Below are 27,356 nucleotides of genomic sequence, written 5' to 3'. Positions count from 1 at the left end.
TGGTTTTTACATTTTTAAATGTGTAGTTGAAAATAAAAACAAAGAATACCTGACAAAGACGCTTTGCGGGCTACCCACAACTACTGAGCCCAAACACCCTGGGGCCTGCGCACCACAACTAGAGAAGAGAAAACATGCGCACCACAACTAGAGAAGAGAAAACATGCACTCCACAATTAGAGAGAAGCCTGCGCACCACAATGGACCACCAGGGAAGTCCCAGCCTGTATTATTTGTTATTTGACATGTTACAGAAAGTGTTTGCCATCTCCTATTTTTATTTATTAAAAAAAGATTTATTTTATTTTTAAAAATTTATTTATTTTTATTTATTATTTTTGGCTGTGTTTGGTCTTCGTTGCTGCACGCAGGCTTTCTCTAGTTGTCGGGAATGGGGGCTACTCTTAGTTGCGGTGCGCGGGCTTGTCTTGTTGCTGAGCACGGGCTCTAGAGGATGGGCTTCAGTAGATGCAGCGCATGGGCTCAGTAGTTGTGGTTGGTGGGCTCTAGAGCGCAGGCTCAGTAGTTGAGGTGCATGGGCTTAGTTGCTCTGCGGCATGTGGGATCTTCCCAGAGCAGGGCTCGAACCTGTGTCCCCTGCATTGGCAGGCATTCTTAGCCACTGCACCACCAGGGAAGCCTCTCCTATTTTTAAATAACAGCTTTACTAAGATATTATTCACATACCATAAAGTTTACCCTTAAGTTTACAATTTGGTGGTTTTTAGTGTTTTTATAGTTCTATGCAACCATCATGCTTTCTAACACTAGAACATTTTTAGCACTCCCAAAAGAAACCCTGTACTCATTAGTAGTCATTGTCAATTTCCCCCTTTCCTAAGTCCCTGGCAAACAAAAACCTATTCTTGTTTCTCTGCATTTGTTTGTTTTGGATATTTCATATAAATGGAATCACATAATATGTGGCCTTTTGTGTCTGGCTTCTTTCACTTAGCATGTTTTTAAGGTTCATGCACATTGTAGCATGTATCAGTACTTCGTATGGCAGCTTGCAGGATCTTAGTTCCCCACCAAGGATTAAACTGGTTAAGAATCTTCCTTCCAATACAGGGGACGCGAGTTCAATCCCTGGTGGGGGAACTAAGATCCCACATGCCACAGGGCAACTAAGCCCGCGAGCCACAACTGCTGAGCCCAAACACCCTGGGGCCTGCGCACCACAACTAGAGAAGAGAAAACATGCGCACCACAACTAGAGAAGAGAAAACACGCACTCCACAATTAGAGAGAAGCCTGCGCACCACAATGAAGAGCCCATGCGCTGCAACAAAAAAATCCCACATGCCTCAACGAAGATCCTGCATGCCACAACTAAGACCCGATGCAGCCAAATAAATAAGTAAATAAATAAATAAATAAAGTAAAATAAAAATTTATTTTAAAAAAAGTGGTTTGAAAAAGTTTAAATACAGCAGGAATTATTAAATACAGCATATATTCATTTACAGAATTTTATGTAGCTACTTAAAACATTTTTTAAAATCTTAGAGAATACGTTTATGTGTAAGGATTCTATAATAGGCCACAAATCTACATACATAAAATGATATGTGTATATTTCCATATAGAGACATACACAAAATAAGACTGGAAGGTAATATACTCAAATGTTAACCTAAAACTTCATCAGTAGTTTCTACGTTTTCTATAATGTCAATGAAAAAAAATCAGAAAGAAGCTTCTGAAACTAAATTTAACATTTATGAAGTCTTTAATATATTATTACCTTTCAAACCAATAATCCTCTTCTAGAAACATCTTAATCAACTAAAATAAAGAATAAGCTTGGGCTTCCCTGGTGGCGCAGTGGTTGAGAGTCTTCTGCCGATGCAGGGGACACGGGTTTGTGCCCCGGTCCGGGAAGATCCCACATGCTGCGGAGCGACTAGGCCCGTGAGCCATGGCCACTGAGCCTGCGCGTCCGGAGCCTGTGCTCCGCAGCGGGAGAGGCCACAACAGTGAGAGGCCCGCATACCGCAAAAAAAAAAAAAAGAGTAAGCTTTATAAGCAAAGGTGCTTATTGTACACTTTTAAAAAATACTTTGCTATTTTTTTCTTATTTTTTAATTTTTTTGGCCATGTGGCATGTGGGATCTTAGTTCCCCAACCAGGGTTCAAACCTGCGCCCCCTGCATTGGAAGCGCAGCATCTTAACTACTGGACCACCAGGGAAGTCCCTCAAACCACTTTTCACATCACAGTGCCACGATGAAGATATTCGATAACAAATCTTTGCCCATATTTCTGGTTATTTGCTTAGGCTAAATTCCTAGAAGTAGAATTACTGGATCAAAAGGCATGAACGTTTATAAAACTTGATGCATATTGTCAAATTTCTTTCTTGAAAAGCTCGAAAAAGCATGACAATGTGTTCTTTTAAACAAGATAAGGATCATTTTAAAGAAGCTGGCTGTGGAAGTCATGTTTCTGCTATTTTGTCACTCCGAAGATTGAGGGTAGTTTCTCACGTTACAAATATTTGTATGTAATGCCTGTCATGTTTTTAATACTGTGGGGTTTACTTTTAGGGAGATAAGACAAACTGCCATGGCACTATTGCTAAAGTGCAGTTTTGCTACTTAGTAGATGTTATTTCAGTAGTTGAGAAGGCAGTAAGACACCTGTATCATGGTCTTTGAACTTCATTGTAAATTTCTCCACTCCTAGTCTGTCGAAAAGGGAGAACAGATTAACTAGAGAAGCAGGCTTTATATAAGTAGTCGCCCTCTCACCCCCAAATCAATCCGCAGAGACTACCACTGTAGGCATGCCTTGTAGTTGATAGTTCTTCCACTTACTTTTCACAATTGTTGTTTTCACTGGTAGTCTAAGTTGTACATCTATTAAAAAATATTCACTGTCTTACAATTTGTAGAAAATTTATATCAGTGGCTGTGGAGGCCCATAATTTGTTTTCTTTCACAGACTGTTCTTATGGTAAAAATTCTTACAAGCCTTTTATGCCTACTATTACATGTCCATTAGAGAGCACAGGGATGACAAAGTGAATCTCAAAAAATTTAATATTAGTAAAAGTTTGGAAAAGCAAATTCTGTGTCTTTTTTTGTGGACAAATATTTGTTATTTTCACATTATTTACATAGATTCTTACACTGTGCTGGTAAGATTCCAATGATGGCAAATATATTAAATTTGGTTTCATTGTTTGAAAAGAGCCTGATACACATTTGCCACAACTCGATTTAAGAACTTCTGGTGAACATTCTTGATTTAGTTTTTTTGCTTTTTCCATATGTCATCTTTTGAGATTGGTATTTCAGAATGAAACTTTTACTGCTAATGAAGACCCTTGATGTATCCTCTATTGCAAATAACCATTTTTTGTTGTAAGTGTGATCTATAATAGTAGTTGTGTAGGAGTCTCTTTCATGCTTTTGGAATTTGTTCTTTTGGAAGTCAGGAGTATACCATTCAGACAGATTGCTACAGGTAGTAGTTTCCAGACAAGTGGAGATAAGATTTATCATTATCTTAAGTTTTACACTTATTAGGTTCTTCCATATCAATTAGACAGTTTCTCTCTCCAGTTAAAATGGCCTTGCTCTCCTTACTGATTTCAGCTTGATCATGATTGGTGAAATTAAGATGAAGACCGTCAGAACCAGCAATTGTGAGGTTTTTGTAGTTAAAGGTCACTAGTATCATAGGCTTTATTAACTGCTTCTGAAAATATTATTTATTCTTTTTACTTTATAAATTGTTTTCTTTTATGTTTATGAAGTGCTGACATTTCCGTGAGGTGTATGTATTATGGTAGTATGGTAGCAAATCAATTTTGGTAACTTACAGTTTATCACTTGGGTCTGTTAACTATCCTAGCTGAATGCCATCAACACATTATATAATTTGGAACTTCAATGGTATTTAATTGCTAAAGGTAGTAGCAGTTTTTTTTAAATAAATTCGTTTACTTATTTACTTTTGGCTGCGTTAGGTCTTAATTGCTGCTCACAGGCTTTCTGTAGTTGTGCCGAGCAGGGGCTCCTCCTCGTTGTGGTGCCTGGGCTTCTCATTGCAGTGGCTTCTCTTGTTGCGGAGCATGGTCTCAAGGCATGCAGGCTTCAGTAGTTGTGGCATGCGGGCTCAGCAGTTGTGGCTAGCGGGCTCTAGAGCGCAGGCTCAGTAGTTGTGGCGCGCAGGCTTAGTTGCTCCATGGCATGTGGGATCTTCCCGGACCAGGGCTTGAACCCATGTACCCTGCATTGGCAGGCGGATTCCTTTTTTTTTTTTGCGGTACGCGGGCCCTCTCACTGTTGTGGCCTCTCCCGTTGTGGAGCACAGGCTCCGGACGCGCAGGCTCAGCGGCCATGGCTCACGGGCCTAGCTGCTTTGCGGCATGTGGGATCTTCCCGGACCGGGGCACGAACCCGTGTCCCCTGCATCGACAGGCGGACTATCAACCACTGCGCCACCAGGGAAGCCCGGCAGGCGGATTCTTAACCACTGCGTCACTAAGGAAGTCCAAGGTAGTAGCAGTTTTTAATGATACATAATAATTAAAAAAAAATGGAAGTTCAGCCTAATCCTGGCTGCTGTGGTGACTTCATTTTCCTCCTGTATAAAAATAATGTAGGGCTTCCCTGGTGGCACAGTGGTTAAGAGTCCGCCTGCCAATGCCGGGGACGCGGGTTCGGGCCCTGGTCCGGGAGGACTCCACATGCTGCGGAGCAGCTGAGCCCCTATGGCACAGCTGCTGACCCCGCGTGCCACAACTGCTGAAGCCGGTGCCCCTGGAGCCCGTGCTCCGCAACGGGAGAGGCCACCGCGTTGGGAAGCCCACTCACCACGGCGAGGAGTGGCCTCCGCTCGCTGCAACTGGAGAGAACCCACGAGCAGTGTCGAAGACCCAACATGCAACCAAAAATAAAATAAACAAATAAATAAATAGAATTAGAAAAAAAACCAGTGTAGTAATCAGTTTCCAGAACAACAGCTGTTTAAGCCAGGTGTCCTGGAGCCCTTGTGCTTATCTTTGATGAGAACAGAAAGAAGTGCTAGTAAAGGGGATAGAGAGCTGAATTTGAATTCCACTTCTGATCTTTATCTGCTATATGACTTTAGACAGATCATGCCTCTGAACCTTGATCCTCATCTATAAAATGGAATAATGTCTATTTTGCAGTACAGTGCCTTGAAAACTCAGCAAATGCTGGTATTTAGTGTTGCTATTAACAGTGAATAAATAAGATCACGTAGTAGGGTTTGCCTCCTCCTAAGTTTAAAGAGTAGTCTTTTGTTTTTGTTTTTTCCCAGTAATCAAGAAGAATGTTGATTTATTTATATTTTATTAGAGGAATGTGATAACTTTTTGCTTTTCTCACAAAATGGGGATAAGAGTACCTGCATTTTCAAATTGTTACGAATATTAAAGAGATCATACAGCATATAAAGATTTTTATAGGACAGGACCTGGCACAAAGTAAGTCTCAGTAAATATTCGTTGTTGTTATTATTTATAATACAGATACAAGAAAGCAGAAGATGGTGTAGAACAGACTTATTAAATGTTTTTCCATTAATGATTAAATTCAGATTAGGTTAATCCTCGTATTCCATTTCTTCTCATTGCTCAAGTTTCTCCTGCATTTGCTGGCTTTTTCTCTCTGGTATCCCCTTCTTGTAATGGTTCTTGGCACCAGCTCTTCTGCTTGTATTGTTCTGGATCTATGTTAGTGAAATGGAGCCATTGTGATCTAGGCTTGCCTTTGCAAAAAATCCTCCAGGGGAACAAAGGTGTGGAGGAGAAAAATGCCTGAGAACTGAGATTCAGTGGTTGAGGAAATAAATATTCTAGTAAAGGCAGTTTTAGTCTCAAGGTATAGAAGTCTTTTCTGCTTGGCAAAAATTCAGGGCATTAAATGAAGGAACACCAGGGATTCTCTCTGAACCCCAGAGCAGGAAATATATACGTGGGCCTCCTGGGCACTAGGAGGCTTTTCTGTTTCCATAGGGGTTCCATAGTGTCTTGTCTCTGATTTTTTTCAGCACATTCTTTCTCTTCTTTGTGTTGACCATCTACTGCTTATTCACCGGGTTATACTTGACCCAGAATGACAGCTACAACTGCCAAGTGTTTAGGGAATTTCACTTTATCTCTCCATTGCTATCTGGCCTGAATGCTAAGGAGAAGTATCTGATTAGGTCAGTTTATCACTTCTCTTCAGGTACTAGGGGTTTGGCCATTTAGGAGAATACTTTTGTTATAGTTGTTTGTGGCCAGAGGTGGTGGGAATCACAAAATTGCCCTTTCTAGGCAGGTGTCTTGAAATAGGTCTGTTACAGAAAATATTCAAAAAAGTGTTGCTTTGTTGAACTTTATTTTTCCAAGTGCACTACATAGCTCTGATTACTGTTTTAAAATATAGACTTCCAGTGTGATTTCATAAATACCAACTTAGTGGTACCTATTGTGTTTGAGTTTGGTTCTTGTATACAATCAACAGAGAAGTGGCCAAATTAGCTCAAGTGAGGGGACATTCATTGTAAAGACACCCTGAGCAGTTAAGTGACAGCAATCCAAGGGCAGGAATGCTAGTAAAGTAAGGCCAAGGACTGAGCCAGAATGCTGTCAAAAGTTGCTTCTTTTTTAGGTCTTTTATATTGGACTGCATGGACCACCATGGTAACCGCTTTGTTCTTTGAGATTTAATGTTCAGTAATATGTATCTGCTTGAAAATCTGATAAATGTAATTTGTTACATATTTGGATCATTAACTCCTTAAATTTGGATTCCTTTATACCCAAGTATGAGTTTCAGTGGGTTTTTTTTTTTCCTTGACTGCGATGTTGGCTGGCCAAAAGACAAAAATCTGAATAGAGAAGTAGGAGGAGAACCAGGAGATCATAGTGGTATGGAAGTCAGGGAATGAAGGAATTTGAGAAGGTGACTTTATTGAGATGTTTTTTTTTTTCTTATGAGAACGGAAAAAACATGAGCTTGAACTAGTGATGATTTTTATTTTTATATGTTGGAAGTTTCTGAATGGATTAGAATGGAAGTTTCTCTGAATTGAGGATTAGCTGGGAATTGAGAAGAGAGAAAAATGGTTGTACTTTGAAATGCTAAGTTTTAGAAAGTAAGTTAGACGTTTGTGTGATCTAGGTACTTCTAATATTGATTATGAAAATGCTGACCTATATAGAGAGAGGCTCACCTCCCTGGAATGACCAAAACCTACCCTTTGCTAACCGAGGATAGGGAAAGAAGAGATGGATGTATGGGGACATTACAGTAACTTAAAGAGAATAACCTGTGAGATGGATATAGTTGAATAAATGCCTACTAGGTATTGGACATGTCTCATTTAATATATTTTTTAATGAATTTATTTATTTATGGCTGCATTGGGTCCTTGTTGCTGCGCGCGGGCTTTCTCTAGTTGCGGTGAGTGGGGGCTACTCTTTGTTGCGATGCGCGGGCTTCTCATTGCGGTGACTTCTCATTGTGGTGGCTTCTCTTGTTGTGGAGCATGGGCCTAGGCACGTGGGCTTCAGTAGTTGTGGCTTGTGGGCTCTAGAGCGCAGGCTCAGTAGTTGCAGTGCACCGGCTTAGTTGCTCCGTGGCATGTGGGATCTTCCTGGACCAGGGCTCGAGCCCGTGTCCCCTGCATTGGCAGGAGGATTCTCAACTACTGTGCCACCAGGGAAGTCCCTCATTTAGTCTTCATAGTAAACGTATAAAGTAGCCAGTGTTATCTCAGTTTTACAGATGGAAATAGTGAAGTGTATATCATTCATTGATTCTGATAAGCGTATGGGATGTTGGGTATGGTAAGTAGGGCTTCTCAAGGAATGCACTTTAGAATATCATTCTTAATGATTTGTAAAGTGATGCTTTTGCGTAATTTTTCAAATGTGATGTATAGTTCCGGGTTTATCTGTTTTGATTTTATAACTTCCTATGCGGTAAAACACCAACTTAATTTGCAAAATTATGATTCTAGTTAGGACAAGATCTATGTTAGAAGACGACGACAGGTGTTGAGGCTTACAAAAGGAAGTTCTGGTATCTGGGAAATGGAAAGGAAACTCAGAAGCTAGGTCATTTGTACAGATGATATTCTTGGGTGGGATGAAGTGAGGAAATATGAGGTAGGTCAGACACTAACGTGGTTTTCTCACTTTGCCTCTTCAGTAAAGGGAGTAAGAGATGCTTTTATGGGGTGGGACCTCAGTAGAGAAAGTCCTGGATGGGTGTGAGATGGGCAGCTGTCAAGTAGCCCACAGAGAAAAATAGGAAATAGTTTTGTGAAACCAGAGGTGATAGGTTATTTAGTGGAAGGCAGGAAGCCTTACAGACATTTAGCAAAAGTGAAGGTGGAATTAGTAAGTCGTAGTAGAAATTAACATTAACCCTTCACTCAAATTGAATACTAGAGAAAGAGGGGGAGGTGTCGAGTACAAGAACTTGAAAAGATAGTTCTGTCCTGATGGGAGCATTTTCTTTGATTATAATTTACAGCCAGCTTTTCTCCTTTATGATAGAAAAGGTTTCTGTTACCTGCCCAAGAAGTTTCTTACAGTCGTCTGTTTTCATCATTTGATTTTTCTTGATTCCTGAGCGTCTTCTTCTGATCATTAGTTTTGTTTCCTAGGAAGAATTTTGTTGAGAGTCTGCCTGGTGTTGATGACCATATCAGGTATAGCTCCCATTATAAACAATAAGTTCCTGACTAGTTAAAAACACTTTTGTGAGAGTGACTTGGTTTATCTTGTCTACTCAACTGTGGGTAAATGGTTTAAAATGGAGTTTCTGTACTAGCAAAGGCTCCATTCTCGTTGTCTATAGGAGGTAGGAGGAGTAGTGGTTCACCTTGCATGTGGGGCAGAGAGAGACACACCCTGGAAGAGGGAGAGCTGGAGGAGGTGAACAGAGAGCTGAAGATAAAGAGAGGGTGAGGAGACCTGAGAGGGTGAGCGAGCCAGCAAATAAAACGTGGTAGGAGAGAGAATGACGGGTGGGTGGGAAGGCAGTATAGAAAGGGATGGAAATTGCTGTGAGGGAAGGATGGGCAAATTTTGAAGGTAGGGGGAGGAGACAGTGGAAAGCAAAGGCAAGAAGACCAAGAGAGCTGACTCATCAAAGCCCACAGCAAAAGCTGTGAAGGCAGTTCTATCTGGGGGTGGAAACTTCCTGTGGCTGCCCTGGAGGCAGCTTGATAACATAGAAAGGACATTGCACTTTGAATTGGAACATCTGGATTTAGATCCTGGAAATGCCATCTAAACACTCTTCCCTACTCAACAGTGGTTGGGGAAGGCATTTCTGTGAGGCTCAGTTCTAATCTCTCAAATGGGAATAATTACTGTGAGATTGTTGTAATGATTACATAAATATGCATATTGCATGTTCTCTGCCTTCCCTTACCATTCCTACTTTATTTTTTTCATTTTTGTAGCCACTCCTACTTTTTTCTTGGGAAATATAAATAGAATTCCAACATTCTTGGTTAAAACTATTTGTAGGTTTTTGGATTTTCAAGAAACGCCTAGCATCTAGTTAAATGCATGTTTAGATTCCACAGAAAAAGCTAGATGTAGAACTTCATGTGTTTAATTTACATGCTTTGTAAATGTTAACTCTGGCCTGAAGGTTCAAAATGATTTTATCTGACGTTTGTAGAGTTTAGCTAAGATGCTGTCCTCATCTCCCCTCCCCTCCTTTACCACCTGTAGTTTAGGAGCTTATTCAGTGTGCTTAGTGAAATAATGTAAACGCCTTGTACTGTGAGCCTAGCTTCTGTTTCAAGGCCCTTTGAAACTGTTTTACCACAGTAACAGGCCTTATCTCTATGTCTTTGTTCTCATATGGCTTAAATTTAGTGTCATTTTGAATTTGATAAATTTACATTTTTGTCAAGCATCCCAAAGCTGTTACATCTTAGTGACACGATGTATCATTTGTAGCATAGTGTCAGCTCTGGGTTTTGAAAATGTGTAATTTAAAACAACGTGACCCGGGCTTCCCTGGTGGTGCAGTGATTATGAATCGCCTTCAGATTCGAACCCTGGTCCAGGAAGATCCCACATGCCATGGAGCAACTAAGCCTGAGCACCACAGCTACTGAGCCTGTGCTCTAGAGCCCGCGTGCCACAACTACTGAGCCTGTGCTCCTAGAGCCCGTGCTCTGCAAAAAGAGAAGACACTGCAATGAGAAGCCCGCGCTGCAACGAAGAGTAGCCTCCACTCGCCACAACTAGAGAAAGCCCATGAACAGCAAAGAAGACCCAACACAGCGAACAAAATAAAATAAATAAATTAAAAAAAAATAAAACAATGCGACTGTATTTTTATGTGGTGACAGTTCAGTCAAATTAAGATTATTGGGGTGGTATTCAGTCAGCATGTTAATAAAATCCTTAAATTGGTTCCCCCAGCTGTATTCAGGTTCGTGCTCCATACTCTACCCTCTCCCTGCCTGTCCCTAGTTTGACTCTCTTTGCATTTATCCACTGCTAGAAATTGTTCACATACATTTGGAGGTAGTGATGATTGGATGAGGGGGTTTGAGAAAGTCCTGCTTCAGACAATCAGCAGTCTTTCTCAGGTAGGCAGAATAGCTTTCCTCTTTATATTACTCAGCCATAAAAAGAAATGAAATTGAGTTATTTGTAGTGATGTGGATGGACCTAGAGTCTGTCATACAGAGTGAAGTAAGTCAGAAAGAAAAACAAATACCGCATGCTAACGCATATATATGGAATCTAAAGAAAAAAAAATGGTTCTGAAGAACCTAGGGCAGGACAGGAATAAAGACACAGATGTAGAGAATGGACTTGAGGACATGGGGAGGGGGAAGGGTAAGCTGGGACGAAGTGAGAGAGTAGCGTGGACATATATACACTACCAAATGTAAAATAGATAGCTAGTGGGAAGCAGTCGTGTAGCACAGGGAGATCAGCTCTGTGCTTTGTGACCACCTAGAGGGGTGGGATAGGGAGTGTGGGAGGGAGATGCAAGAGGGAGTAGATATGGGGATATATGTATATGTATAGCTGATTCACTTTGTTACAAAGCAGAAACTAACACACCATTGTAAGGCCATTATACTCTAATAAAGGTGTTAAAAAAAGAAAAAGAATAACCTTCCTCTTTAATAAACAAGGGACATTACTCTAGCCTCAGGCAGCAAAGGTGACTTGTTGCTCATAACTGAGAGGACCAGTAGACTGTTGGACAGTAAAGGGTTTTTGAATTATGACTGTTTTGCGTAATCTATTCCACACTTCATTCTTGCTCTTAAATATTACCTTGTAGTAATGACCTTGGAGATGAGTTAATTGAAGTCTAGAAAGATTGTTATGATGTGGGTAGTACATTTAATGATAAGTGAAGTTAGAAGAGATCATTGTGATACGTGCTATTTTTTATTTCTTCTGGTTTTCAGATACTAGGAGCCCCCAGAGATATTCCAATATGGAGAAATGTTGGGGGCACTCCATTATATAGTTTGTAGCGCCTTTCAACCTGAGGTTTATCAAAGAAATACTGGCTTGGATCAAATGAATCCCCTAATTTGTACTTAACTGTTTTCACAAGGACTGTGGTCTGAGTCAGTTTTCATAAGGACTGTGGTCTTTGAGTCAGTAGCAAGGTTTAGGTCACATAATCATCTACATACATTATTGCTTTTCAACATGTTGATCTTTACTTATTAAGTCAAAATGTATGAAATACAGCTACAGTAATTCTCTCCCTCTCTTTTTTAAAGACTCTGCTTCCTTATTTATTTATCTATCTATTTATTTATTTGGCTGCGTTGGGTCTTAGTTGCAGCACGCGGGCTCAGTAGTGGCAGCATGTGGGCTCTCTAGTTGTGGCGTGTGGGCTCTAGAGCACGCAGGCTTAGTTGCCCCCATGGCATGTGGGATCTTAGTTCCCCAACCAGGGATCGAACCCGCATCCCCTGCATTGGAAGGTGGATTCTTAACCTCTGGATCACCAGGGAAGTCCCTACTGTAATTCTTGTGTGATGGAATTTGCTTTTTCTTTTTCTGCATTATGTGTTTTTCATGTTTGAAAACAAAAGGGAATGGGAGGGGAGAAAGCAGGGGTCATTGCTGAACGCTGATGGTTAAAGGTAAGTGAATGTTTAATCTCAGTCACTTGATTATTGTTATTGTCTTGTCAATATCTGAAAGTAAACATAGAAAAGCTTTTCAGTTGTGTTAATGTGTATGTAAAATTCAAGATGCTAACTTGGAATTATTCCCTCCTCTATTCTAAACAATAGGTACGTTCTATGGATGAGCTGAATCACGATTTTCAAGCACTTGCTCTGGAGGGAAGAGCGATGGGAGAGGTAAGTGAATTGGTGTGCCAGAAAAGTGGGCCTGTTTTTAAGAGAAGGTTGGAGCTGTCTTTCATCAAATGTGTCCGAATCTAGTCTCCAGAAGTATGTGCTTGCTTTTCCTTGTTGCCATCCTCATGATAGGAGTGGGATATTGCAGAATTTTGCCAAAACAATCTCATTATAAGAAGAATGTTAACTTTAGCCTAATGTCTTAAAAATAAAACAAAACCAAAATGTGAGCACAAATTAATATTATCTTAACCAGTCAGTTGTAAATTGAGGTGTTAAAATTTTACAAAATAGTTTTATATGCATAAAATGTCCTTAACCTTTGGCTCATTTTCCAGTTGTTAGGTTCTTTTGCAGTGGAAGGGAGTTTTAGATTGGATGCTAGTCAGAATATGTTGATAACCTATTTTTAGAGCAGTGTTATTTTTGAGGAAGTTGTTTAGACTTCCATTGTGAAGAGGGAATTGTTAGATTTCTGGTGAAATAATTCCAGAAGGTTGAGGCCTGAGCCAGTCATCCCTTATGTAGATAGAATTTAGAAATAAGAATTTTGGTTTGTTTGTAATGTTTAAAATTTGCAGAAACAAAATTTACCATCCATTATATTGATAGTGAAGATTGCCATAATTCTAAAAGAAAGAGGAATATAAATCAAGTATAGCAGGTTTCTGGTGCTTCTAGATGTTGACAATAAGAGTGTATTGGTGATAGATAGAACATACAGGTTGAATTAATGGCTGAAGATGTCACAGGTTCACAAACTGGGGGCATTTGCTTGTGATTTTTTTTGTTCTGGAGAAGTAGCCTTAGGTTTTTTCTTCTGTTTTATATTTTGTATATCTAATATTTAAAAGCCCCCATATCTATTTTAATGTTTTAAAGGAGGGAGAATAGCTGTATTCTGGATTCTCTTTTATACTATTCATTAAATACATTTGTTCTTTGATTTAGCCAATATTCTTTGATCCAGGCACTGTTCTAGGTTCCAAGGACTCAAAATTAAGATAATTTCCTGATTTATAACAAATATTCATTTACTACCATTGTGGCTGGGCATTAGTTAAAGTCTTTGTGTTTTGATCCTAAGATTCTTGCTTCCTTGGTTATAAGATTTTGTTTCCAACTTTTCTGAATCATCTTGTGGTCAGAGTCGAGTGTCCTATTATCTTGGGTTCATGGGGTTTTGGCCTGTTTTTGTGTTTCCTCTAGACCTTGAAGAACAGATTGGTAGGTGTTCTTATGTTTCCTGTGCCTGCCTAATATTAATGAAACAGTGCACATCAATAAACCCTATCTGGTTATTGAGTAAGTGATTTTCTTACTAAATTTCTGGAGCACAGTTTGAACAGAAAGTTAACAGATGTGTCATATTAATTATAGATGGGGAAACTGCATTCATCTGCTTCCGCACTCCTGTGGTTCTAACCTGGTCCACTCTAAGCCCAGTTTTTTAAAATTAGTTACACAGTATAAAAATAATGCCCTGTTACTGTTTTGTAACACTTCATAATCTTTAAAGACTTAACTTAATTGAAGAAGAGTGAACAGAAAGTGAATTTTATTTAAATTAACAACAAAAATATTTAAAAAATCATTTTCTTCTTCCAAAAATATCCCTTCCCCACAAGGTCTCCAGACCGCACCTCCTTATTTTTGTTAGAGATGTCATTTTTTGATGTTTGTATGTAATTCATCAGAGCTAGGTGTTGGCATATGTAAATAACTAAACAAAGTACATTCCAACAGTAATGCAGTGTCACTCTTCTTTCCTTATTATTAACAAAGTAATAATAATAGCTACCATTTGTTGACCATCTATTAGGCAGATGCTAAGAGGTTTGTATGCATTATCTCATCAGTAACTCTCTCAGGATGGTTCTGTTACCCAGATAAGGAAAAATTTTGCTCAGGGTCACACATCTAGAAAGTGATGGAGCTGGGACTCTGACCTGGCTACCTCTCCAAAGCACGTGCCCTTAGAGTAAATGAAACCAATACTTATAAAATAATTGATGGTAAAAATCTCATTTTAGTAAGCTTTATAACAGTTGATATTTGGGGAAGGATTTTAAAAAACGCTTAATACACTTCCCTTCCAAAATACACTTAACTGAAGTTATTTTTTGAAAGCATAACCCAGTGTCCAGGCACAAAGGGGACAACTAAGTTAAGTATGGAGTGAGGTTTTGGTATTCAAGGAACTCTTTCTTTAGCTAGTTGAGGAAGGAGTGAATACACATGACAACAGAAAGAGTTCACTGCGTTTCTTTGTATGGTTCCTGTTTTGAGAAGAGAGTGATCAGTATTGGCAGGAGTAGTTTGTGATTACTTGGATGGAGGTATAGGACTTGGGAAACGTCCTCTAGTTTAGTTAGGATTCACATAGGTATAGGTTGGGGGAATGTTTTTTGCAGAGATAAAAGGGAGATGGGCACAAAAGAGAGATGAAGAAAGCTAGCTTTTATAATAAAATAAAAAAGCATAGTTTCTAATTAGTTTAACGTCATTAAATTTACTTCCCTTTAAACAATAAAGCATCTCTGGGAGGGGATGTGTGTAAATGTAGTGTTTACCCATATAAAAACTAAAATTGCAAGTAAATTGCATGGATTTATAAAGCCAGGCACAGTATTTTTTTGCTGCAGTTATTTTATTTGTATTTGTGTGTGTCTGTGTGCTTGTGTGAGAGTCCCCATTAGGGCAGATGATACCTATGTTCAAGAGTTTGTGAATCTTTAGAGTTCAAAGAGAATTGCCTCGATTCAAAGTAATTGATTTCTAGTAAAGTTAGTGCTGCCTGGCTCTTGCAACTTTTTTTTTTCCTTATCAAAGCCAGTGCTAGACTCCTGGAGTCACTTTGCTAGATAGTGTTTCTTAGAAATCTTGCTCAGAGGTGACTACTTAAAACTTTGCCTTCAAACCTTGCTGGTTGTCTGAAGTACAGCTAGCTGTTCTTAGCTGAAGGACACTCTACAAGTGCTTTACTTACCTCCTATTCTAAAAAGTCAACATAAAAAGGAAGATAGGAAAATGTCTTAGGCTTAGGGCTACAAATTATTTTCAAATATTTCATTCACTCTCCTTGCTAGCAGCCCCTTTCATTCAACTTTAAGTCCAGTCCTGAAAAGTTTAAAGGCACAGATTATTTCTGTTAGTTGAGTATTCAAGAGTGTGTCTTTGTAGTACTGAGGAAGGCTCATTGACCTGATGTTTCTGGGTTCTGTTTCTGCCTTGGTTGGTTTATGGTCTTGCATGACTTATTTATTTTACGTCCTGAAAAAGCATTTGCAAAGAGGATAGTGGTTCTCGTTTGAAAGTACTTTGAGAGTCTTTGACAGAAAAGCCACCTTATTCTGAATAATTGGTTTTCTCACTTTTAAAAACCAAGGAACTTTTTTTAAGAGTCCTTAATGTTTTACATGTAGTAAACCTGACAGCGTTCAGGGACATTAAAATAACAGTGATTATTTCTGGAATAAATGGAATGTATTTAGGTATGTGGCCCTTCATCTTTGTTTTAGAAAACTGAAGCATAGAAAAGCTTTCTATGCTTTTTTACAAACACGTTTGTAAACCTGAGGAATGAAATCTGGAAGGTGCATCTGTATGTAGAGTGATAATGAATCCTACCACGTTCCTGGAAGTAGAGTAAGGTGAGATGTATTTAAAACATAGCTGCAGGTTCTCATTAGACATTACATAGGATTTCTGCCTGTAAGTGTGAGAGCAGACTGGCTTGTAGAGGAAGGAATTCGACAATGATTTGGAGAGCTCTTAACCCAAAGAAAGGTATAACTTGATGGGGTGAAGAGCTCACTTGATGAGAACCCTGATGCCACCGCTTTTGGCCTTTCCTCAGGCATTCATCTTCTTTGGACTTTGCTTTTTTTCATCCATAAGACACACATGTTGGACTAGATAGTTTTCCAGGACCCTTTTAAGTCTAAGATTCTTGGAGTTTGCCCTTATTTCTAGCTTTAAAAAGATAGAAAATAGGACTAGTTCTCCTTTTTCTAGGATATGCCAGAGGGTATCTAAAAGATGTGTTTTTTTAGAGTGTGATGTAGAGGTTCTGTAAGTTTTCATTGGATTCTCTAAGTGACTCATTCACTGTGCAGCTACATAAGACATTGAAGTGTCTGTCCATCAGGGCTCATAGGGTGGTAATTGTGAAATCGGGACAAGTAGGAGCCTAATGTGGATACCAAGTCCACATCTTTCCATCATGGCATGATGGCTCACAGAATTGGAGGCTTTTGGGTAGCTAAAAGTACTTTTTTTTTATTTTTGCGGTACGTGGGCCTCTCACTGTTGTGGCCTCTCCCGTTGCGGAGCGCAGGCTCAGTGGCCATGGCTCACGGGCCCAGCTGCTCTGCGGCATGTGGGATCCTCCCGGACCGGGGCACGAACCTGTGTTCCCTGCATCGGCAGGTGGACTCTCAACCACTGTGCCACCAGGGAAGCCCTAAAAGTACTTTTATGATCCACAGCCCTAGAGGGGCTAACCTCACACTGTAAATTCCTTGCAGTTAGGGTCCCATAAGAGTAACTCAGTTGACTCTAAACTGGGTTGAATTTTGGAAAGGAGATGTGTTGTCTGCTAGCAAGATCATGCAGCCTTTCTTGCAGAAAGGATGAAAAATAAATAGAGCCTGTGGTGCATTATAAAAATATCTGGCCAAGCAGTGTAACACATCCTTTTCCCCCCAAAATGCAGCTTTTGAGTATGCATAGGAATGGTAAAAGCTGCCTAGTTCCATTAACTTTGTATTAATACCATTTGGTTGTTGGGCATTTTTGACATCTTGTTATTAAAATGAAATGGTTCCTTTAGAGAAGACATAACTAGCCAGGCCAAGTGTTATGGAGAAAGTTAATAACTTTCCTTTATTAGGTTAATGGCCATGTTAGAGGTGAAGTGACCTTTTTATGAGTCTTGTTTAGGAAGTTCCTGGGATCTCATAATAGTTTTGGGATTAGGATTGGGCGTTTTGAAGAAGATGATAAGAAGGTATCTTCTAACCCTGAGAACATGGGTGCATCTGACATTTAGAACCTGGTGCCCAGTTCTGTCCTGTCACTTTGAGACCTGTGTCGAACCCCATGCATTCCAATATCTGCCTTCTGTCCTACACTGGGAAGAATGGGTGGACTTAACCCTGTATACGTTAAGCTATCTTGGAATGTTTGAATGCAGTAAAACATGCTTCTCTGCATCAGGAAATAGCTGATCCACATGCTGCTTAATCTGTCTTCATTAAATTTCTTCCCTTTTATCCTCCTTTGTCTAAAATGTTCTTATTCTTTTTATCCACATCAGTATGCTTTATTTGAAAGTAAGCTACTTAACTACAGTAATACATTAACACTTTTCAAAACACTTTGGCATTGATTTCATTACCTATGTGAATCTCCCAACAGATTTTTGAGAGACACGACTATTTTTACATGAGGGAAGTGAGTTCTAAGGTCAAGTGACTCCACCTAATATTGTAACTGTCAAGATGTGGATTGACATCAAGTTCTATTTCATTAGGCTCAGAAATAATAATAGCTGCAGTCTATTGAACATATATGATTTTCCAGGTACTGTACTAATCACATATACATTATTGTCTTCACAGTGGTCCTGCAATATTAGGATGTCCTTTATATACTGGGCAAACAGGATTATAGAGGTTAACATGATCATGAGCCAGCTGTTAAAACCCAGATCTCTATCACTCAGATCCTGAGCTTTTCTACTGTTCATTTCTGCATGTCCAGAGCCTACCCAGTACGCAAAAGTCCAGCTTCAGTTATCAGCTCATCTATGAAAGCTTTCTTGCTCTCACCAACCAGAAGCTACAGAGGGGAATTCAGTAGCACATTATTTATTTATATAATTCTTATGGCCCTAATTTATTTTATATATAGTGATTTGTGTAAATGTTTTCTATTTCCTTGCACATAAGTTTTCTGAGGGCAGGGGCTTCAGCTAATATGTACTTTGTAAACAGTGGCTGCCTAATATATTGTGTTGAATAAATCGTGTACCAGTAAATATTTTTTTCTAAGTATGGATCCCTCTTTATTTTCTCTTTTACATCAGAAGTTCCCCCCAAGGGACCTCAGTTCAATTCAGTTAATATTGCCTGTATTCTCTATCCCTATTACTTTTCCACCCTCAGGGATGTGGGGGTGTGAAGGGGAGGATGGGGAGTGGACAAAACTGAAAAGCATTTATTCAGTCTTCTCTGCAAATCTTTACATTTTTGAATTATTCAGTAATTATTTTATGAAGAGTACATAGGATGAATAGCATGTCAGCAATGCTGTTATCCAAGTTGAATCTTATATAAAGGCATTTATTATAAAGGATCTTTTATTTAATGTAGTTGTAATCATAGGACACTTCCTCTGGGCCATCTGCTGGGGCATGGAAATATTCTCATTATATATATACAACCAGACATAATGGTGTTTAGAAAATTGGAATTGCTGTTATTATATTTCTTGTTCAAGCTTGTATTAAACTATGTTGTGTGTAATTCTTTCTTGTTTACTTTTGTTTTGCTGATGAGGAACCAGAACACCAAAATTAATTCATTGTCTCCTAATTAATTATGCATTCTGTGGTCCTCATTATAGCAAAATGTGTAGAAGAAATAGTTTATTTTCTGTGTTGGTCTTCCTTGTATACATGCACGTCTGTGATATACATGCACATCTGTGAAATTTTCCACTCCTGGAACACATGAAAGAGGGAACCTGTCCATATCTGGCATACTAAGAGGCTTCTCGTCAATTTAATAATTAAAAATACCCTGAGGCTGACTGGATGTGTGGGTGGGTTTGAGTGTTTGGTCCCATCTTGAGGCAAAGGACTCTTTATCCTCTCTTAATTGAGCTGTTTGCTTCCTGCTTTGGGAATATGAAGGGGGTAGATCATGAAGCAATCTAGATGTTTTCATGGTTTTATTCATGAACTTTACAGATTTCCTAAGTGTTCTGGAGGCTTATCTTTTACACACTGAGCTCTCAGGTACTATTGCAAGGAATCATTTATATAATTATTTAAAGTCTAGACCTAGTATAACTTTAATATGGTTATGTTATAGATCAAACCATGTAATTTATACTTTGATAAAAACAAATGACATTATTTATAGGGAACTTAAAGGTGGCCGGGATGACATTGTCTTCTGTTTCCTTACATGCCTTTTCTATATCGTGCAGAAAAGCCTAGTTCACCTGGGGAATATCTTCATTTTCTGAACATAGTTTACTGTTCATGAAGTTTTATGAAGATATCAGAGAAAAGAAACTTCTTTTGGCTCTATTCTAATAACTTGAAACGGGAAGGTATAAGGAAAACTTTACTTTTAGTGGCTTCAGGAAGGGATGTGCAGTGGAGAAGGGATTAGTGTGGCGCTTGCCCCAGGTTAATTTACCACAAAATATTCATGGAGCTTGAGGTGCTAACAGTATCTCTGAATTTTTTATTTTTGAAGGGCATGCTTTCTGAAAGAACAACCAACGTTTTCTGTGTGTTTAGTTTCAAGGATGAAGTTGTTAACAGTGATTGTGTTTTTTGTGTGGTAAAGAACACTGGGAAACCCCTGTGCTCCTTTGAAGACAGTGCGTTTTTGGTTTTTTTGTTTGTTTGTTTGTTTTGTTTTCTTTTCTTTGGCCACACCTCGCAGCACTCGGGATCTTAGTTCCCCAACCAGGGATCGAACCCGTGCCCCCCTGCAGTGGAAGCATGGAGTCTTAACCATTGGACCGCCAGGGAATTCCCCAGAGTGCATTTTTAAGTTTAACAGTAGTCATCAATTAAAGAACTGTTTGCAATTCAGTCTAATTTGTGGTGGTCCTAAAATTTAAGAGCTACCAGATTCTTCTTATCTCTACTTGATTGCTCTTTTTGCTCTTACTGTTCCCCAGCAACTCACAGTGGATCCTCAGGACAACCTTAAAACTTTACCCACTGGAGTTGTAGACTTAAACTTGCAGCACCATATTCTTACATACTTGGATCCTGTTTTCATCTAGGCTTTGGACTCAGCTGACTCTGTGGAATAGATTCCTGATTAAAATAACTTCAGTGGTAGACTGGCTTATGTATACTTAGTGACTTCATTCTTGATCACCATAATGGGCTATGAATCTTCCCTTTTGAAATTAAATAACTTTAAAAAAAATGCCTTGAAAGTTGAGAGAGACATCTAAGCAGCAGTTTATACCTTTCCAGCTCCCATTTCCACAGGTCCCTTCTTTTACCATTTTATGCCTAGGTTACTGCAGTGACCTCTTTGCTTAGCCTCCCAGCATCCATTTGCTTTCCCTCACTCCTTTTTATAAAGGAATGTGAAATTCATCTTTCTTTTTTGGCCACGTCTCGTGGCAAGTGGGATCTTAGTTCCCCAACCAGGGATTGAATCCGTGCCCCCTGCATTGGAAGTGCGGAGTCTTAACCACTGGACTGCCGGGGAAGTCCCTCAAATTAATCTTTTAAAATGAATTTTTATGATTTTACTCCCTGTTACTGCCTGGAGCATTATTAGAGCCCAGCTCCTCAGTGCTCCATAAAGCCTCACTGGCAGCTGGACTAGTTTTGTTTTTTCACCCTCTCCTTACTGCACCTCTAGTTGGTGGCGGGATTCCTTTTTTATTGGTGGGCACCTGCCCCACTTGCTTTTATTTCTACCTTTGCTCTTTGTGGAAAGTCCTTTCCGCTGTCTTCTCGCTCTGAAGTCCCCCATCCTTTAAGGTGTTCCTTGACCATCCTGTGCCAGATACTCTTCCAGTTTGATTCCTGGTAGGTTTTTCTTTTTTAAAAAAAAATTTTAATTCTTGGCCTGTTTGTTTATTTATTTTTGGCTATGTTGGGTCTTCGTTGCTACACACGGGCTTTCTCTAGTTGTGGAGAGCAGGGGCTACTCTTCCTTGTGGTGCACAGGCTTCTCATTGCGTTGGCTTCTCTTGTTGTGGAGCATGGCTCTAGGCTCGCGGGCTTCAGTAGTTGTGGCTCGTGAGCTCTAGAGCGCAGGCTCAGTAGTTGTGGAGCACGGGCTTAGTTGCTCCGCAGCATGTGGCATCTTCCTGGACCAGCGCTTGAACCTGTGTCCTCTGCATTGGCAGGTGGATTCTTAACCACTGCGCCATCAGGGAAGTCCTGGTTTTTCTTTTTAATCTTTTCTTTCAGGGCAGAGAACTTTGTTTTTTACTGCTTTTGTTACTTCCAGTAGTGGCTCATGCAGGTTGTGCATTTCAGGGTAAGTTCAAATACTTCAGATGCTAAAATTTTAGTTTTTCAATGGTCAGAAAAACAATATTGGTTTTTCAGATATGAGAGAGAAGATCAAATTACCTCATATTGGCCAGGCCTAAGTGATTTGTGTAACTTCATCCTTAGTGGTGGAAATGTTATTAAAGGACATTAGATACAACTATTAACAGTGTTTATTATGAAAAGTGCTTAATAACCCTGGAAAATATTTTTTAAAAATCTCTTGATTTTATATACTGCAGTTATAATTATGCAAAAAATTAAACTTTTCTTTCTTAAAAGGAGTATATTAGATTTCAACAAAAAGAGATTTAGTTGAGAGACAATTAATATGGAAATTTGTTTTCACTAGTAATCATCTTGCCACATAGACTGAAAATTTTAAGCAGTAATTACTAGATGCCAGATTGTGATGCTGCCTAGTAGTGAAATGTGAAATAAATTATAGCAAATTTTGATTCTTAGACAGTTTTTTGACGATTTGAATAAAATGAAACAGAACAAAAATGTTTAAACATTTAAAAATAATCTTTACGTGTAAGTATTGAGTAACTGATTAAAAAAAATGCAGGAGGACTTCCCTGGTGGCGCACTGGTTGAGAGTCTGCCTGCCGATGCAGGGGACACGGGTTTGTGCCCCAGTCCGGGAAGATCCCACATGCCGTGGAGCGGCTAGGCCCGTGAGCCATGGCCGCTGAGCCTGCGCGTCCGGAGCCTGTGCTCCGCAACGGGAGAGGCCACGACAGTGAGAGGCCCTGCGTACCGCAAAAAAAAAAAAAAAAAATGCAGGATACTTAATTAGTAGTTACATAAATGGGAAATGAGAATTTAGAGGGTCATGTTCCTTAAACTTTCTGGAAGAGAAGGGAAAAATGAAAACACCATCTTCTTTCTTTCTTTATTTTTTAAATATACTTAGGTATTTTTAATTAAAAAATGATTGGCTTGTGATTAAGCCATTGAAGATTTTCACCATCCCTTATTTAAGCTACAGTTTTCAAAGTGGTTGGAAATTATTATCTGCTTGCTTAAAAATACTGTGTTGGCCAAAAAGTTCACTCGGGTTTTTCTGTAACATCTTACGGAAAAACCCGAACAAATTTTTTTAGCCAACTCATATCTGAACCATGTGGTGTGAGCTCTCTCAAAATTCCCACTAACTTTTGTCACTTTGAAATTATGTTGAAGTGAAATGTATCTGCTTAAGAGAAAATGCCTTATTTGTAGTGAATTCTGTACCACCATAATCTCAATTTTTATTTATTAAAAATCAGTTCTAAATCATACTAAAAGTGTATTTTGTAACAGGTCATCCATAATCCCACATCAACGAGCACCTATTTCAGTTTTTATTTTTCTTTCCAATCTTGAACCAAAAGGGAAGGGTGCATGAGGATAAGCAGTCTTTTCGTGTACAATTTTGTATTTTGCTTTTAAAATTTAATGTTATTTTATAAATATTACATATAGTCCTGATAGCTGTTTTGGGTGAGCTTGTATTGTTGCATATAGTTGTACCTTATTGAACATTTAGTTTGCTCCCAACTTTTTTGCTCTTATATTTTGAATGTGAAGCTTTTTTTTCCTTTTGAATTCTTTAATGTTGAGATAAATTCTCAGGAATGAACATGGCTTTTTTCCCAGCTTTTTAATTTATTATTATTATTTTTAAAATTTTTATTGAAGTATGGTTGATTTACAATGTTGTGTTAATTTCTGCTGTACCGCAAAGTGATTCAGTTGTACATATATGTATTCTTCATATTCTTTTCCATTATGGTTTATCATAGGATATTGAATATAGTTCCCAGTGCTGTACAGTAGGACCTTGTTGTTTATGCATCCTATATGTAATAGTTTGCATCTGCTAACCCCAAACTCCCAACCCTTCACTCCCCCACACTCGCTTCCCCCCTTGGTAGCCACAAGTCCATTCTCTATATCTGTGAGTCTGTTTCTGTTTCATAGATATGTTCATTTGTATTGTATTTTAATTGTAGTTTTGTTTGGATATATGCCCAGGAGTGGGATTGCTGGGTCATATGCCAACTTTGTTTTTAGTTTTTAACTTCCATACTGTTTTCCATAGTGGCTGCACCAATTTACATTCCCACCAACAGTGTAGGAGGTGAACATGACTCTTAATGTATATTTTTTCAGAACCCTTTCCAAAAGAATTGTCATAACAGTGAATGGATATTTGTACCTTTTTTTTAAAGCCTTGTAAAGGATATCAATTTATTTTATATTTAAACCGTTTCTTGTTAAAACTTTAGTAGTAACTTCTGTGTGTAGTTTATAATATTTATTATGAACTGTCTTACTAGATTTCACAACAACCCTCTGTGGTATGGAGGGCCAGGTAAATTCCCTAGGGCATTAAGATTTTGAGAAGGGAATTCTGAAAATTACACAATTTTCACAGTTAGAGCTTTGACTAGAACATGTGACAGTGTTTACCAATAATACTTATTTTTTTTTTAAGATGTTGGGGGTAGGAGTTTTTATTAATTAATTAATTTATTTTTGCTGTGTTGGGTCTTCGTTTCTGTGCGAGGGCTTTCTCTAGTTGCGGCAAGTGGGGCCACTCTTCATCGCGGTGCGCGGGCCTCTCACTATCGCACCTCTCAGACGCGCAGGCTCAGTAGCTGTGGCTCATGGGCCTAGTTGCTCCGCGGCATATGGGATCCTCCCAGATCAGGGCTCGAACCCGTGTTCCCTGCATTAGCAGGCAGATTCTCAACCGCTGCGCCACCAGGGAAGCCCCCAATAATACTTATTTATTTCTATCAGTACTGAGCGGTCCTTTCTCTGAGTTGATATCAAGTTCTTTTAATGTAATGAGAATATTTATCAAGAGATTAAAAAATTGGGGGTGGGGCTATATCTTACCAGCTAGTTAAAATATCAGGTATTTGACTCCTGCATTGGCTACATTCCAGTGAAACCAAGCTTGTGTTGGAAGTTTGCATTGCCACATGAGATGATTAAACCTGTTCATGCCTTCGGGGTTGTAGCATCCCTGTGAACAGTACTCCTTGAGAAGCCAAATCTCTGCTCTGAGAGATAGCTCTATGCAGCCTGTGTTGTGTGTAAGCAGTCCTCTTGAGTACAGAGTGCTTATTGGAGTTTCCACCTATGCAAGTATTAACGGTGGTATGGTCAAACACATCCAGTCTTTAATAATCAGCTTGCCTCTTAGTTTTTGCAAAGCTCTAATCATAGTTCTTCCTGCAGTGTTTTGTTAGGGCTCCTAATTTCATAGATTTTCACTGAAGTGGGCTGGGTGATGTGCTCACATCTGCTAGCTGAGTACACAGCATTTCATTGGCTATGCCATTAGTAGTGTGAAGTCTGTTGGTTACTATTTTGTTATTAAATAATATTAGCAGCTAATTCTTTGAGTGATTACTGTGAGTCCAGCATTGTACTACTCCTTTACCCACTATATTATTTAATATTCATAACAGTTCATTTTATAGGTGAGAAAACTGAGGCCTAGATTAGTTGGGATTTGAAACCAGTTTTTTTTTTTTTTTTTTTTTTTTTTTGCGGTACGCGGGCCTCTCACTGTTGTGGCCTCTCCTGTTGTGGAGCACAGGCTCTGGACGCGCAGGCTCAGCGGCCATGGCTCACGGGCCCAGCCGCTTCGCGGCATGTGGGATCTTCCTGGACCGGGGCACAAACCCGTGTCTCCTGCATCGGCAGGCGGACTCTCAACCACCGCGCCACCAGGGAAGCCCCCTGAAACCAGTTTTTTGTTGTTGTTTGTTTTTTAAAGTGATTTCAGAGTAGTTGTGTATGTTTTACCACTATATTACTTAAAATAAGAAGCCTAGAGGTTTTTGATGTTCTCAGCCTTTCAGTTTATTGTCTCCACCTCTGTTTAAAGGACTCTTGGTAGGGGTTAATGTGGTGGTCGATTGTGCAAGTGTGGCTTTGTGTATTGTCTTTTCTGTTAGATGATTTAAAAAAAAAGGTGTTTCCAAACACAATTTAGAGGTTTCCCAAGCGGCTAACATTGCTCATAAACCAGTGCTTGATTTCTACTTTGTTCTCCAGAAGCCTCATGAATAAGCTTACTGATTTCTTTACTCTCCTTAAGTCTTTTCCTGTGGTTCAAGCTGGGATAAGTAGTGTATGTGTTTTTCTCCTAAAGACCGGAGAGCAGATACTACTGGAGAGGCACTTAGGAATCCCATTTAATGGGACAGTACATGGAAGAGTACAAGGTCTGTTGTATTGCTGTGTCGGATGGTAGGACCTCCCAAGCCCTGGTTCTCAGTTTGTAGGTCTTGAAAGGGATTTACTAATTTAGAGGTGATTGGATTATAGAACTGACCTATACTGACTAGAACCACAAGAGATTAATGTATAAAAACTAAAATGCAATTTACTAATTTATAAGGAGAAACAACAACTCTCAAGTGGACAGGATAATTGTGTTCAGTGATCAGCATGTTTGGCTATAGGAGGAAGCAAAGTTCTCTTAAGTTTGCTTGGTAAGCAGTCTGAGCCAGGGAAGTTACTTGGATGTACAGCTTGGGTACAGTGGCTGCTGTACCCAAGCTACTATCTAGCCTGATGCATTAATTGCTTTTATAAGGACAGACTTGTTTGTGCATCATATGTCCTCTCCCTAAACATGCATATTGGTTGATACTGCCTACATCTGACTCCCTGGGTCTCCTTTTCTTTTGTTGGACCAATTTCTAATTCCCTTATCTTCCTTTAGAATTGTGAAATCTTTTAATCCTCTAATTGCCTAATATTTCTTTAAATTGAATTTTGTAAACCTCTTCTGTGATCTGTTCTTTGTTGTCCTGTCAAAGAACAATATTTCCAGGTTCTTGATGGGGTAAGCAGTAACTGTCTTTTCATACACTAGTTGCATTTGAATGTTTGATGATTGAATTTAGGTGTGGCTTAAGTGAAGGTTTGGCAACTCCTGATGTGGGTTGGTGAACCAGGATGTTTTAGCCAGTGCTGTGGATGATATTACCTTTAGAGGGGTTGAATCTGAATTTGAAATAACAATTGGATACTCATCATCACTTTGTTTTATATTCAGTAGATTATAGCTCCTTTTAATATGATCAGATTCGAATGTCTTTATTTTAGATGACTCTTGACTATGTGATTGCTACTAATTCTCAGTAAGCTTAACAAGTCTAAGTCCGTTTAATTTTGCCGAATTTAAAAAGCCAATCTTTTTTTTTTTTAATACAGAAGGGCTATAAGACAAAATAGGGGAAAACATGAAATGGAATGGATGTAATTTTTTCCAAATTCAAAAAAAGCACTTTGATCTTAGATATTAGAAATGGAACAAGAAGTGCTTCTTGAAAACAGACTCTTAAAGATGTTTTCAATAAAAGAAAACGCTTCCGTGTATTCGCAGCTGTATTAGTTATCTATTGCTATGTTCCAAATTACCCTAAAATTTAGTGGCTTAAGACAACATGTTGTTTAAGCCTCACAGTTTCTGTAGGTCAGGGACCCAGTCATGACTTTGCAAGATTCTTTATTTCAGGGTCCCTCACAAGCTGCAGTCAGGATTTCAGCTGGGTTTGCAGTCATCTCAAAGTCCAACTGGGGAAGGGGCTGCTTCCAAGCTTACTCACGTGGTTGATATCAGGATTAAGTTTCTTGTGGGTTGCTAGACTGAGGGCCTCAGTTCCTAAGGAATTGATGTCCAGTGACCTCTCTTGGTTCCTTGCCATATGGGCCTCTCTACTGG

General features: G+C 39.2%; 1 protein-coding gene across 14 annotated transcripts in view; it reads left to right on the top strand.

The window, feature by feature from the left end:
* Nucleotides 1-27,356, top strand: part of PUM1 (pumilio RNA binding family member 1) — a 127,749-nt gene that overhangs the window by 23,760 nt on the left and 76,633 nt on the right. For all 14 annotated transcript variants that reach the window (XM_060017875.1, XM_060017882.1, XM_060017865.1 and 11 more), the window contains one exon: nt 12,277-12,345. In XM_060017875.1, coding sequence (XP_059873858.1) covers nt 12,277-12,345 — 69 coding nt within the window. The remainder of the gene's footprint in view (nt 1-12,276; nt 12,346-27,356) is intronic.

The sequence above is a fragment of the Delphinus delphis genome, chromosome 1, assembly GCF_949987515.2.
Source record: "Delphinus delphis chromosome 1, mDelDel1.2, whole genome shotgun sequence".
Classification (NCBI taxonomy): Eukaryota; Metazoa; Chordata; class Mammalia; order Artiodactyla; family Delphinidae; genus Delphinus; species Delphinus delphis.
Note: the sequence above shows the minus strand (reverse complement) of the source record. Positions and strands in the feature narration are given on the sequence as shown.